The sequence below is a fragment of the Trichosurus vulpecula genome, chromosome 8 (genome assembly GCF_011100635.1).
Source record: "Trichosurus vulpecula isolate mTriVul1 chromosome 8, mTriVul1.pri, whole genome shotgun sequence".
Taxonomy (NCBI): domain Eukaryota; kingdom Metazoa; phylum Chordata; class Mammalia; order Diprotodontia; family Phalangeridae; genus Trichosurus; species Trichosurus vulpecula.
The window spans coordinates 169,502,600-169,517,294 of NC_050580.1; the positions used below are offsets into that span (position 1 = coordinate 169,502,600).

The window sequence follows — 14,695 nt, forward strand, 5'->3', positions numbered from 1 at the left end:
AAGGATCTCGGCCAGTATGAGGCTTTGTGGGAGTAGTTGCAACAGCACAGCTTAGGGCTAAAGAGTATATGCTATCTGCTGCCTGACAGTGTATGAACTGCAGCTTCCTGAGGGCTGTGAACCAGAACTGCAGATGACAATGGGAAATGAAAATGACCCTGGGAAATGTTCATTGTAGGGCCCTAGACACCTGTGACTGGCCCATTTGCACAATACCCAGTTAACTGTTGATTTGACTAACGCTTAATCTTGATTTAAATCTGTTGATTTAATTAACGCTTAGTGAGGAAAAACTAGTGTCGTCAACCTCCTGGGACATTGAGGACAGCAATTTCTCCAGGTTTCTGGCTTGGAAATCAAACCATTCCAAAGGTATACCCTTGAACAGTAACCTGAGTCCTTCATGTCATTGGTGCCCCTGACACAAGGCCTACATTTGGAATAAAGCTGATCAAGACCATAAGAAACAGCACTATTACACACTTTAATGTCGATCTATTTTATTATGATTTTTTAAAAAAACACCCCCCCTCCCTTCAATAAATCCAGCTTGCAAATACAAACAATAGGTGCAGATTTAAAAACAAATTATAGCTTTGCATTTGCAAAAGTTCAGAAAAATTTAGAGAAAAAACCCCACAAAACAACAACAAAAAAACCCTCTTCCTTTCTAGAATGCATCAGTTCATAGAAAATTATATGTTCTAATCTTCAATCAAATTAAAACTGGATTACAACAAATGCTGAAATGTGTATAATCAGAGATTGTGTCCTAGTTGCCGTCTTAGAAACATTCAGAGTTTCAGACTCTTATTTATTATGGAGTTATAAATGTCCTCAGTCATGGGAATGTACGTTTTCTCCGTGTCATCCAAGAAATACAAGGTGTCTTTGATGACAGCAGGGTTGAATCCCTCCTCCACAAGCATCACTTTACGGTGCTTAAAAGTTCCAGTGATTTCAATGGTGTCCTGAAAAATACCCAATAATTTGTTTGTGCATTATTAAATCCCTGCTCTGTGCCTGGGACTGCACTAAATGTCTGGAGTTAGGGTCTAGACCTGTGATTTTGTTGGAATAGGGAAATCTTGGATGAGGAAACTCCGACTCCCAAAAAAGACTAACTTATGATCTTAGATAGTTCCCTGGGGCCACTAAGAGGCTAAGTGACTTGTCCGAGGTCACAGGACAGATTATGTGAGAGGTAGACTTGCAATCCAGCTTTCTAACTCAGAGGATGACTTATATCTGCTACTCTCCAGTGCTTTGTTTCTTTCTTTCCAGGTTAAGTGACTTGCCCAGGGTCACACACCTAGTAAGTATCTGAAGCTGGATTTGAACTCAGGTCCTTTTGACTCCAGGGACAAAGCTCTATCCACTGTGCCACCTAGCTGCTGTCCCTCCAGTGCCTTTCATTAATCAATAGAAACAACCAATTAAGGGACTTTAGACCTCAAGGAGCTATAATTTCCTCAGAGTTGGTACTATGCCCACCAAAACACATGGCAAAGCCTATAACTTATTAAATGGTCCTTTAAGAGTTGCTGTTTGAACATCTCTGAACATCTCTATCCTGGTCCTTGGTCAACAGATACAGAGTCTGCCAACCTGACAATATTTGGAACCCTTCCATCTTGGAAGGAGCTGCCAAAGCCAGCTTTCCACTAGTGTGGCCTTTGATAGTCAAGGGATCACACAATGAGTGAGTAGCAGGGTTGGGGGTGTGAATCCAGGACCTCTGATTCCAAATCCAGTGGTCCTTACAGTACAAGTCAGGAAGACTGGGGCTCAAATTCTGCCCGTGACGTAAACTAACAGTGTGAAGTTGGGCAAATGGCTTCCCTTTCCAACATCCCTTTCCTTGAGATGGGCGGTCATATGCCTTGCTAGGATCACCGGTCCTAAATTCAGAGCTGGAAAAACACCTCAGAAGTATCTAGCACAACTCCTTACTTTTACGGATGAGGAAACTGAGGCATGGAGAAGTTAAGCAACTTTCCTACAGTCTTATCCACCTACACCATGGATGGAGTCTTCCATATTGAAATCACAGATGCTTAAAGTCTTCCGTATAATTGTGTGCCCTCAGACAAATCACTTAATTTCTCAATGTCTTCATCTATAAAGTGAGTGAGAGGGTTAGTCTGATTGACCTCTCAGGTCCTTTCCATCTCTAAATGTATAAACTTGGTACACCTGGTCCCAGGACATTCACTCGTCTTTTTGTTACTTTTCTTCTCAAAACAGTCTAGAAAGAATCTACCTTCTTTCCCCTGTTATAAACATTAAGTCTAGAATGGTTCCAAATGACTGAACCTGTTCAGCTAAATTTCCCATTGCACAAAGTCAAAAGATCTTATCAGATATTTCAGTGCTTTGGTGCTTGAAGCAAGAAATACTAAACCTCCACAGTGAACTGCTTAAGTCAGGTGTTCTCAAGTTGGAGGTGCATAAAATTGTTTTTAAAAAAAAGTTTTGATAACTATATTTCAATATAATTGGTTTTCTTTGTAATCCTATGTATTTCATTTTATGCATTTAAAGCCATTATTCTGAGAAGGGGTTCATAGGTTTTATCAGACTGCCCAAGGCAGGGGTGTGGAGAGGCCACATGACATAGGTTCCCTACCCCTGCCCCAAGGGGTCCAAAAAAAAAGCTTATGAACCCTGGTTTAATAAATACCTATCAAATTGAATTAGGCTAGCATAGTGAGTCTTTAGGTAAGCCTTTCTCTAGCAAGTGAGATCAGCATGGGGAGACTGAAATCTATGTTTCAGAACTACTTGCTTACAGACCCATATTATCTATTGTATCATGTTTCTTGCAAAGCCAATGCATTTTTTGACCCAAAGAGGGAAGAGGTAATCCATTCCTCCAAACCTCATTCAGGCCATGTAGGCACTTTGAAGGGATGGGTCAGGGTCTTACTGGGACTTCCCTTAGGAAAAGTAACAGCTTACTCGCCGCTTTGGCATTCATACCTGAAGCCGGATGAATCTAGGCCTTGCGTAGCCAGGCAGGTAGTCAGCGATGTGCCTGTAGAGCTTCTTCCCATCAAATTCATGGTTCTCCTTCATCCGGATGGATGCCATCCCTATTCGACCCTCGTGACCTGTGGAAAGAGTGACCAGTAACATAACAATGCTATTGACACATGATGGGAAAACATTTGAAAGATTCAAAGAATGGCCCTTTAGACCAGAATTCATTGAACAGTTACCAGCTTTCATGGATCTTTCCATGACATCAGGGAAGTGATGTCATGACATGCAAGTGTACTGGATTTAAATGAGGGAGGGCTGTGCAAAGTCACCAGCCACACTTTTTCCTCCAGAGCCATTTGGGTCCAGTGGCAAGATATAAATTGGGTCACAGGGTGGAGAACCTTCAGCCTTGAGACCACATGTAGCCCTTTTGGTCCTCATGTACAGCCCTTTGACTGAATCACAGAATCCCTTTAATAAAAGCATTTGCTTGGTAAAACTTGGACTCAGTCAAAAGGCCAAACCCAAGGACCTGGCAGGCCACATGTGGCCTCGAGGCCCCACATTCCCCGCCCCTGGATTAGGACAACTGGAGATGTCTCTGGATGCAGTGGGAGATCTTAGCCTTTACACTAAGTTATTCAGCAAACTGATTATCCACCTAGTTGTGAGCTAGCTAGGATTTCAGCTTCTATTCTATCTCTCTCAGTTTTTCTTATGTTTCATCTCCTTAGGATTTTTGCTAGTGGGTAGGACTGGACAGAGGAAAGAAACTTAAATACAAACTGGACAAATTGGTTCTTTATTCACAGCTCTTATGGAAAGTTTGGTGAGAGAAAAAATTCTAATCATTGGATAAAATGAAGCTCTGGGGGTTACTTAGGAGTTAGTCACTGTTACTGACATATGCCAAATGCTAGGGATAATTGAGAGATTACCATAGTTGAAATTTTATTGTTAATACTAATATACTATAAAGGAAGCTGTGAATTAGTCCAGTAGTTCTAGAAATGAATGTAAATTATGTAAGAATTATGTAGGAGTAGCCAGGCCTGAAGTCAGGAAAGCCTGGGTTCAAATCCGGCCTCAGACACTTACTATCTGTGTGACCCTGGGGTAGTCACTTCACCCTGTTTGCCTCAGTTTCCTCATCTGTAAAAGGGAGCTGGAGAAGGAAATAGCAAACCACTCTGGTATCTTTGCTAAGAAAACCCGAACTGGGGTCACAAAGAATCAGATACAACTAAAAGGACTCGACGACAGAAATGACATTCTAATACGGACTTGAAGGAAGGCAGGAAAGCCAGTAGACAGAGATGAGCAGGGAAGACATTCCAGGCATGGAAGACAGTCAGAGAAAACCCCTGGAGCTAAGAGATGGAGTGTCTGGTTCAAGGAACAGCAAAGAGGCTGGTGTTACGGCATTGAAGAGTACTTGGTGGGGAGTAAGGTGTAAGAAGACTGTGAAAGGTAGGGAAGGGGGAAGGGGGATAGAGTTATCACATGATAAACAGGATATCAAGGGCTTCGAATGCCAGAGGGTTTTGTATTTGATCCTGGAGGCAACAGGGAACCATTGAAGTTTATTGAAGAAGGGGGTGACATGGCCAGACCTACATTCAGTCCAGTCAATAAACATTTATTTAGCACCTACTATGTGCCAGGGACATCACTGAGTGCAGAGGATACAAAAAAAGGCTAATGATTTGAACTCAGGAAGATGAGTCTTCCTGACTCCAGGCCTGGAGCTCTATCCACTGTGCCACCTAGCTGCGCCCCTCCCCCCCCAATCCCATTTCTGCAGGAAGCCTTTCCCACTCTCTCTTATTTCTAGTGCCCTCTCTTAATCCTTTCCTGTTTGTCTTATGTATAGCTTGATTGTACATATTTGTTCGTTATTACCCCCATTAGATTGTGAACTCCTGGGGGCAGCTAGGTGGCGCAGTAAGTAGAGCATGGTCCCTGGAGTCAGGAGGACCTGAGTTCAAATTGGACCTCAGATACTTGATACATACTAGCTGTGTGACCTTGGGCAAGTCACTTAACCCCAATTGCCCTGCCTTCCCCCCTCCAAAACAAACAAACAAACAAACAAACAAAAAAGATGGTGAACTCCTTGAGGGCAGGATTGTCTTCTTGTATCCCCAGTGCTTAGCACAGTGTCTGGCACATAGTAGGTGCTTAATGAATACTAAGCATATGCCTCAGGGAAGTTAAAGAGAGATGAAAATATCCCAATATGCAGCATTTCCATGGATGTATGTGATTATTGTTACATAAGCAATGATGAATATGAAGAATTCAGAAAAGCTTGGGAATACTTTACATGAATTGGTAAGTGAAGGGAGAAGTACCTGAGAACAATGTGCAAAATAACCATATTAATGTAAGGGGGAACACAACACTAAAAGATGTCAAAATTCAGATTAATGGGAATAATCATGATTCCTGAGGGTCAATAGTGAAACATCCTTTTCCTGCAGGAAGGTGCCATTCAAAGGGTAATGAACCTGGAGTCCCAGGACCTGGGTTTGAAATCTGGCTCTGTTACTCACTACCCTGGTGACATGGATTATAGAAACAGAGATCACAGAGTAATAAATTGTGAGCTGGAAAGGACCTTATAAACCTTCTGTCTCATACCATCCTCTTATTTCACACATGAGGAAACTAAGACCCACTGACATTAAGGCACTTGCTCAAGCTCACACAGGTGGTTAGTGACACAGATGGTCTTCTGAGTCCAAAGCAACCCTTTCCCCACTGTAGATTCCTCCCCCGTAAGATGAGAGGGTTGAGCTAGATTCTCTATAACTCTAAATCTATGATGCTATAAAGAACTGGTGGACAAAGGGTGCAGAGTACTGCATCTGCCAGACAGGGTCAGTGTATTAGGTTGTTTCACTTACTTTTCTTCCCTGCCTTAGCAGGGGAAGCAGCTTGGTGGCGCCATTGTGCACAGAGAGCTAGACCTGAAGTAAGGAAAAACTGAGCTCAAATGTGACCTTAGATACTTGCTAGCTGTGTGACCCTGGATGTCATTTAACCTCTGCCTTAACTGTAAATTGAGGATAGTAACAGCACCTCCCTCACACGGTCGTTTCGAGGATTCAATAAAGTGCTTAGCATGGTGCCTGGCATGTAGCAGGGCCTACATAAATGCTTATTTCCTTCCTTTTCCTTCCTCTACAAGAGAGGGTTATATGGGTTGGGCATGGAAGGGGTGAGGGAAGGGTGACCAACCAACATATAATAGCGATTCAAAAAAGCGAAAGGCATCAACAGAACATTTTTAAAATCAAGGTTACGTCTGCAGACACCTTCAGGAGAGGATGACGAAAAATTCGTATTTACTTAACTCTTCTACCAGTAGTGGCTTCCAGCATTTGAGAGTAACTAGGTAGTTAGGTAGCACAGCAGATAGAGCGCTGGGCCTGAAGTCAGGAAAACCTGAGTTCGAATCCGGCTTTAGACATGTACTAGCTGTGTGACCCTGGGTAAGACACTTACCCCATTTGCCTCAGTTTCCTCATTTGTAAAATGAAGTAGAGAAGGAAATGGCAAACCATTCTGGTATCTTTGCCAAGAAAACCTCAAATGGGGCCACCATGGGACACCACTGAACAACAACAAAAAATGGTAAGAGGGGAATAAAGGTGAAGCAGAAGATGGGATTATCGTATGCCATTACAGTAAAGCGAATTAATACAATAAGGTGACCATTTCCTTAGAGAAAACCAGTCCTAAGAGCCAGGCATTTATCTTGATCAAGCCCAGGGGTAAGTGGAGAAGTGTTTGGGACAATTACCAAACTTGATCCTAATAGCCTTTATTTCCTCTTCACTAGGCAGGACAGTAAACAGAGAGGTGTTTTAGAACAATTATTGTTTTCTTGTGAGGCCCTATTAATTGAGCATTAATATTGCTTCCACCCAACCTTACAGTTCCAGAGGGAGGTTGGCTCTACTTCCCTGATCTATTTATATGTAATCGGAGAGAAGGGGAAGCAAGCTTACTTTGGTCACTAGGGCCCCCAGCTTTTGAAACCTCTCCCTAGGTGATTGGGTGTTTATCTCTCTCTCTCTCTCTCTCTCTCTCTCTCTCTCTCTCTCTCTCTAATAAAGGTAGAAAACAAAAAAGAAACACCTGGAATGAGGTAGGCTAAGCTTAGCATCCCCTTCCCCCTCACTTTATTTTGTGTCTAAAGGTAGTTAGTTGCCTTAAAGCAACTCTTAGCAACCTCCCAAATATCTCTCCAAAGCTTGTTAATTGAAAAAAAATTTAAAAAAAGAAAATGAAGGTAGAGAGAGTACACCAGTATAGTTTCCTCTGCTTCTCTTGAGTAGCATGGCAATAGCAGAAAGTGTTGGAGCCAAGAAGACCCATGTTCAAATCCTACCTGACACTAGCTCTGTGACTTTGGGTGAGTCACTTAACCTCTCTGAGTTAATCAATAAACATTTATTAAGCTCTTAGTATGTGCCAGGCACTGTGCTAAGCGATGGGGACAAATGAGGCAAAAGACAGTTTTTGCCCACAAAGAGCTTATACTCTAAAGGGGAAGACAATGCTCAAATATATACAACCCAAGTTATATACAGGATAAATAGGAAATAGTTAGCATAAGAGTTAAGGGGGGCTGGGAAAGGCTTCTTGTAAAAGATTGTTGTTCATCTTTTCTTTTCAAAGAGGACCAATGACAGGTTTAGTAGGGACTTAAAAGAACCAGGGAGGTTGGTGGGGAGTGTTCCAGGCATGGTAGAGAGCGAGAGAAAATGCTGGGAGACAGAGTGTCTTGTTTGTGGAACAGTCAGAAGGCCAGTGTCACTGGATCAATGAGTGTTGGGAAATATGGTGTAAGAAGGGTGGGATCAGGGCGAGGTTATGAGGGATCTTGAATTTGGAGCATTCTATATTTGATCCAGGAGAATGCCTCCCCATAATCACCTCTTCTCTGGGTTAAACAGTCCTGGAAACTTGAGTCTCACATGGTGTAGTTTCTAAGTCTCTCACTATTCTGATCACATTCTTTGGACATGGTCTAGGTTTGCAGGTTCCTAATACTTTAAGAGAGCATTTGTTTCATTGATGTGGATGCTTTCCCCCCATAAATGGAGATTGCAACCCCTCTGTACCTCTGTGGATGGTTTTAAGAGTTGCTATGGTAACCAAGACAAATATAAAGAACTTATGAAGGAAAATGCTATCCATATCTGGATAAAGATGGACTCTGAATACAGACTGAAGAATATTTTTTCATTTACTTTATTCTTTCTCACATTTTTTTCTTTTCCTTTTGATTTGTTTCTTCTTTCATGACTGTGACTAATATGGAAACATCTTACGTGATAGCACATATATATACTCTATCAAACTGCCTACCATTCTCTGAAGAGGGGAGGGGAGGGGAAGGAGGGAGAAAAATTTGGAACTCAAAATCTTGTAAAAATGAATGCTAAAAATTATCTTGACAAGTAACTGGGGAAAAAATACTATTAAACTTAAAAACACACACATACAGAAATAGAGTTGCCATGCTGGAAGTCATCACCTGGTAGGCTGACGTTTTGGGAAGAAGCCTTGAATTCTGAATAAATAGGCTAGTCCTTACATGATAGTCCTTATCAAAAGGCCCAGGTTTGAAGTTTTTCCAGGAGCTGCTAGAACTTGTGTTTCACTGGCATGAGTTACAAGAACCTAGAATCACCTGAAAATGCTGAGAGCCAGCCCTAAGCACGGTACTCTAGGTAGGCATAGTATAAACTGTATTGGGTTTGGAGGAATAGAGGATATACCAACTTGCTATCTATGGGGACATGGGAAAACCACTGAGCTTTGGTTTCCTCATCTGTAAAGGCTTAGACTAGATGGCCTTTAGGGTCTTCTCCATCCCTAAATCTATGGCCTAGAGCTGAAAGTGAGGCCAACACCCTCCCTTTACAGATGAGGAAACAGGCCCAGAGAAGTTTAGTAACCTGAACAAGATCACATAGATAGTAAATAGCAGAGTTAGGATTCAAACCCAGATCCCTTGTCTCAAAATCAACCCCTTTTTCTATGCCATCTGTGAGAATAAAATGGGACTATTAATTTCCATGGGCATCTGGGTGGCACAGTGGATAGAGCACTAGGCCTGGAGTCAGGAAGACTCATCTTCCCAAGTTCAAATCCTGCCACAGACACTTATTAGCTGTGTGACTCTGGGCAAGTCACTTAACCCTGTTTGCCTCAGTTCCTCATCTGTAAAATGAGCTGGAGAAGTTAATGGCAAACCACTCTAGTATCTTTGCCAAGAAAACCCCAAATGGGGTCATGAAGAGTTAGACACAACTAAAAAACGACTTAACAACAATTAATTCCCATAATCTGAAGACTATATTTCAGTTAATACTTACATGGGCTAAGATTTAATTATCTACCTAAGTACATTCTCTTCTGTGTTAGAATTCTTTTTCTTCTAGGTATAAAGGATGATTGAATTTTGTTTCCACAGAAATTATACGATTTTGAAGCCATGCTGGAGGCTAATGTAAGAGACCTGCTGGTAAGGGGCAGTGGGGAGATTTTGGCCACCTGATAATTAACATATCTAAAAGGCAGATGCCTTTTCTTTGTTCTAAGAAGGCCTCCTTCCTGTATGTCTAAAGAACTGCCAGGCCACCGGTCACTCACAAAGGATGAGGATTAGGACCTGTAGGCCCAGACAGGGTCTTCTCTTAGCAAATTGAGAGGGATCCTTTCTCATGCTATCTGATGCAGATTAAAGGGGAAGAGGCTAAAAGTATTTTGGATTGGCATTTCCTTTTAAAGAATAAAGTATATGAGGATGAAAAGGGGGGAGGGAATTGAAATGTGGAATGACATGTAATCGGGGGTGGGGTTTAATGAACCCTGGAATGCTGACCCATGGGGTTCAAGGCAGGAAATTCAAATCTGGATAACTATGAAAAGAGTTTTGTAATTATCTTGAAGGCATGCTTGCGCATAGGAAAAGGCCAAGTAGAATTCTTGGTAAGACAATTATTTCTAACATAGGTTCTCTTAAATCTCAATTACCTGGGCCACTTATAATTCTTATCATGAAATGAGGATTTGGCAGACAAGGGCGACTGTAGAATGTTTGTTTGTTTGTTTTTGAGAAGTAGCCTGGTCCAGTGGCTCTCCTACTAGATTCAGAGTTAGGAGACCCCCTTGGGAATCTTGCCTCAGTGTGTGGGGTCATTAACCTTGTAAGGCTTCAGGTTCCCCAGAGGTAAAATGGTCATAATAGTACATACTAATATTGGCACCTTTCACCTCTATGACCTTGAGGTAAGTGTTTTACAAACCTTAAAGCTTACTGAAAGTGTTAATCATTAGCATAGCAATTTATTACTGCTCAGGAAAAAAAAGAACTTTGGATTCTTGCTAGCAAAACAAGTAAGAATCGCAAAACATTGCTCAAAGGGAGGCAGTTAAGATGGTACTATGCCCTGGAATGATAACTTGGAGTGGTGAGTTCTGTGCCTGATGGACCTGCTACAAAGGAGAGGGAGCTTTTCCCTTTCTTTTCTCCTTGGGAACCTCACTTGCTCAACATTCCTTGATTTTTTTTTCCCCAGACTTCTCCCCTGTTTTAGAACTGCAAGTGATCTTGAAGGTCATCTACTTCAACATTTTACAGAGTGAAAAACACAGACTCAGAGAGAAATTAGGTCAGGGGTGAGGGACTTGTGGCCTCAAGGCAGCATGTGGCCTCAAGGCCGAAGGTTCCCCACCCCTGCTTCATCTAGAACTGTTTTGTTGGATAGTTTTTAGATGGTAGATGGCAAATTCTATTCTAGGGTTAGAACTATGTTCCATTTGTCTAGAAGTTTAGTTCAAGTTTTCCAATGGTTTTTGCATGTACCTGGTACAGACACGCCATAAACATTAACTTCTTGGACAAAGTTAACCAGTCCCACGATATCTGCGACTTCCGTGGTTGCCACATTTTCCCCTTTCCACCTGGATTTGGGAAAGAAAGAAGGCAGGTTAATTTCTGCCTAAATTTATCACTTTCCATTATATATCTGTGAGGTTAGGGTAGGGTCTAGTCTGGCTTGGCCTGATCTTATTTAAGAATGACTCTTGGAAACTCCCAGACCAGGGGTGGGGAACCTGTGGCCTTGAGGCCACATGTGGCCTTCTAGGTCCATGGGTGTGGCCTTTTGACTGAGTCCAAGTTTTACACAAATCCTTTTATTATGAGGATTTGTTCTGTGAAGTTTAGATTCAGTCAAAGGGCTGCACTTGAGTATCTAGAGGGTCACAGGTAGCCTTGAGGCCCAAGGTTCCTCACCCCATCCCAGACTCCATTATACATTACTTTCCTTTATGCCTTCATTCTATGGTGTAGCCAAACTGACCTTCCTGAAGTTTCATACGGGGATATTATATCTCCCCTCTATGTGCTCTTGTCTCCCTTGCCTGGAAAGCACATTTGCCTCCTCCCCTCAATCTTTTGGAATTCCAGAGTCCTTCAAAGCTCACCTTCTCTGTGAGGAACCTTTCCTAATAATGCCAGTTGCTAGCGCCTTCCCTTCAAAAAATCGCCATAGATTGACTTTGCCCATAGTTTATATATACAACTATATGGATGTGTTTTCTCCCCAAATAGAATGCCAACTTCCTAAGGGCAGGGACTATTTACTTCTTAGTATCTGCAGTACCCAGCACGTTACTTAGCCCAAAGGACAGGCTTAACAAATGTTTGTTAATGATGATTGTTATGCTTGTTAACAGATGAACTGAGTAGCAACTAAAACTTCTATCACTGTAGAATGATACCTACTCATTCCAGAAACTTTTTTTTTTGGCAAAAGTACAGACTTAGGGTGAAAGTTGTTGTGGTTCAGCTGTTTTTTCAGTCATGTTAGTTTCTTTGCTATTCTTTTTGGAGTTTTCTTGGCAAAGATACTAGAGTGGTTTGTCATTTTCTTCTCTGGCTCATTTTACGGATGAGGAAACTGAGGCAAACAGGGTTAAGTAACTCACCCAGGGTCACACAGCTAGTAAAGATCTGAGGTCAAATCTGAACTCAGGAAGATGAGTCTTCCTGACTCCAGGGCCAGTACTCTATCTACTGTGCCACCTAGCTGTTGGGTGAAAGTTATCTAGCAGAAACATAGCATGGAGTAATGGTGGTTCCATTGTTAAAATATAGTCTTGATCTAAGGGACATGCTCAGAATCATAAATTTTCCCATTTCACTCACATAACCAGCATTTAATTTTAATGAAATTTTAGTTATTATTTCATTCAACTAATGAATTTCAGAATCATATTTAGTTACCACTCCAGCATCTTTGCCAAGAAAACTCCAAATGGGGTTATGGAGAGTCAGACAAGACTGAAATGACAAACAATGAAATGAAATGAGATGACTGAAATGATAAACAATAACAACACAATATATTTCGTTTTGTGCCTACAGACATAGCTATTGAGTACTGGTGCCAGGATTCAAACTCATCTCCTGACTTTCAAGTCAGTTTTCTTTCCACTGCCTCAGTTTCTTGACTCTGATCCTCTCTCTAGCGACAGGATCAGATTCCTTTGACACATCAAATTTATAGAAGCAACTTTTCCAACATGTGTTACCAGAATAAGAAGCATGACATAGCTGGTCTCCGAGTCAGGAAAACCTGGGTTCAAGTCTGGCCTCTGACACATACTAGCTTCATGCCCCTGGGCAAGTCACTGTCTGTAAGGTATCTGCTCTATGGCCATTCTCTAATATTAGAAAAGTTGCAGCAGAGCTAACCTGCATTGGTAAATGGAATCTCCCACTTAAAGTTCCCTACACCAATGAAAGCATATTTTCAGACCCTTTCCCTGCAACTAAATACCAATGTAGGTTAAGATTACAATTCTAATTTATAGGGTTTTTTTTAAATTTGTTTTTTGTCCAATAATAAACAGGAACCAACCTGAAAGTATCTCCAATTCTGTCATGGAAGTAGATGAAGTTTTCACGATCGACTAATAAGAGATCACCGCTGTTAAAATAGACATCCCCTTTCTTAAAGACATCTCTCAGCTTTTTCTTCTCCGTTTGAGCCTTTCCTCCAGCATAGCCATTAAACGGTGTGAGTTCTGTGATTTTGCAGACTAATAATCCTACTTCACCTAAGATAATAGAAGGAGAAAAGCAGGTATTTTCACCATCACCAAGTTTCACCATCAACTGGCCATTGGCTAAGGTCAAATGAAGAGCATGGCATCAGGCTTGACTCTGTAATAACAATGGCTGACATTCTTACTGTGTTTTCAGGTTTGCAAAGCTCCTTACTGATATCATAGCACTTCATCCTCCTGACAAATCTGAGAGGTCAGTGTTATTACAGCGAGGTCTTGTTTAGTGCAAATAATGAATCTCCTGAAGTGGGCATGAATGTATTTGAATTCATATTATTCGAAGTTATAATTACATAAAATATGGGAACTGGTTCCAGCCCAATGGAAATAATGTGCAATTTCGAATCATGTCACCACTTGAGAGGATTCACTATTTGCCCTAATGGGGACCTGGCTGTATCACCTCTATTCTCACAGATAAGGTAAAACGCTTAAAAGTTAAGTGACTTGCCCATGGTCACACAGTTAGAAGCAGAGGTGAGATATGAACCTGTGTAAAGGGACGGGTATAGCTAGACTAGTATACATCTACAATTCTACTAATTTTTATCTCTTATTGCAAAAATATCAGTTTGTAGACACTACTGATAATAAAAGACAGTTTGAGGTTTAAAGTTAAAGACATCAATAAACTATACTTTTTCAGCTTGTGACGTTTATAAACATTCATTAAGGGGTAAAAGAATAACTTTATATACTTGGTAGCTTTTGGCATTTCATTTATGGTTCCTTAAAACTTAAATGAAACCCTTATTTCCAAGATGATATAGCTTATGCTATGTTTATTCTACCTTGATTCTCCTTAAAAGACATTCTGACCGAAAAGAGAACTACAGATTACTTAATCATGTAATTAATTACTTAATTAGTTTATTTATTTTGATAACTTCAATAAAAGTGATCTTCTAGGAGGCTGACACCTCCCAGAACCCAATTGGAACATAAAGCAGTTTGAATGACTACCAGTTAGGCATTTTACATTAGTTCAGAACAGTCCAAACAACTCCTAGTAGCTATCTGCTGGTAAAAGGGCTGGGATGGCCCATCCCCTTGCTGGTGACTGTTTTCTTTCCCAAGACTACTGGAGTAATTGCTGGGGATTCCTCTTCTAATGCTGTTCAGCTTAGACCTGATGAGACTTTCAGATCTCTCTTATCCAGCACTTAGTTTAGTGCCTGGAACACAGTAGGCACTTAATAAATATTTTTTGACTGATTGTCTCATAGTTTACATCCAAACCTGTTGTCAAGTAATTTCAGTCATGTCTGACTCTCAGTGAACCCATTTGGGATTTTCTTAGCAAAGACACTGGATCGGTTTGCCATTTCTTTCTCCAGCTCATCTGACAGATGAGGAAACTAAGGCAAACAGGGTTAGGTGACTTGCCCAGGCAGACTACTTAATTTAATAAAAGTCAGTGGTATGTACCTTTGGGAACTTTTACGCAGTATCCATTTCCATCTCGGACAGGTTCATCTTTCTCTACATCATATTTAATCAAGTCATATGAAATAGCTTTCTAGGAGAAATAGAATTAATCATCATTTTGAAC

The 14,695-nt window shown here is 41.2% G+C and overlaps 1 protein-coding gene across 1 annotated transcript in view; it reads right to left on the reverse strand.

Moving 5' to 3' along the window:
• Positions 1 to 478: 478 nt before the first annotated feature.
• The window catches only part of SLC27A2 (solute carrier family 27 member 2), a 65,443-nt gene continuing 51,226 nt past the window's right edge, over positions 479 to 14,695 (reverse strand). The window contains exons 6-10 of the mRNA XM_036736983.1: positions 14,572 to 14,662; positions 12,936 to 13,134; positions 10,874 to 10,971; positions 2,983 to 3,113; positions 479 to 971 (exon numbers count right to left, since the gene is read on the reverse strand). Of these exons, the coding sequence (XP_036592878.1) occupies positions 795 to 971; positions 2,983 to 3,113; positions 10,874 to 10,971; positions 12,936 to 13,134; positions 14,572 to 14,662 (696 nt within the window). The 3' untranslated portion in view covers positions 479 to 794. The remainder of the gene's footprint in view (positions 972 to 2,982; positions 3,114 to 10,873; positions 10,972 to 12,935; positions 13,135 to 14,571; positions 14,663 to 14,695) is intronic.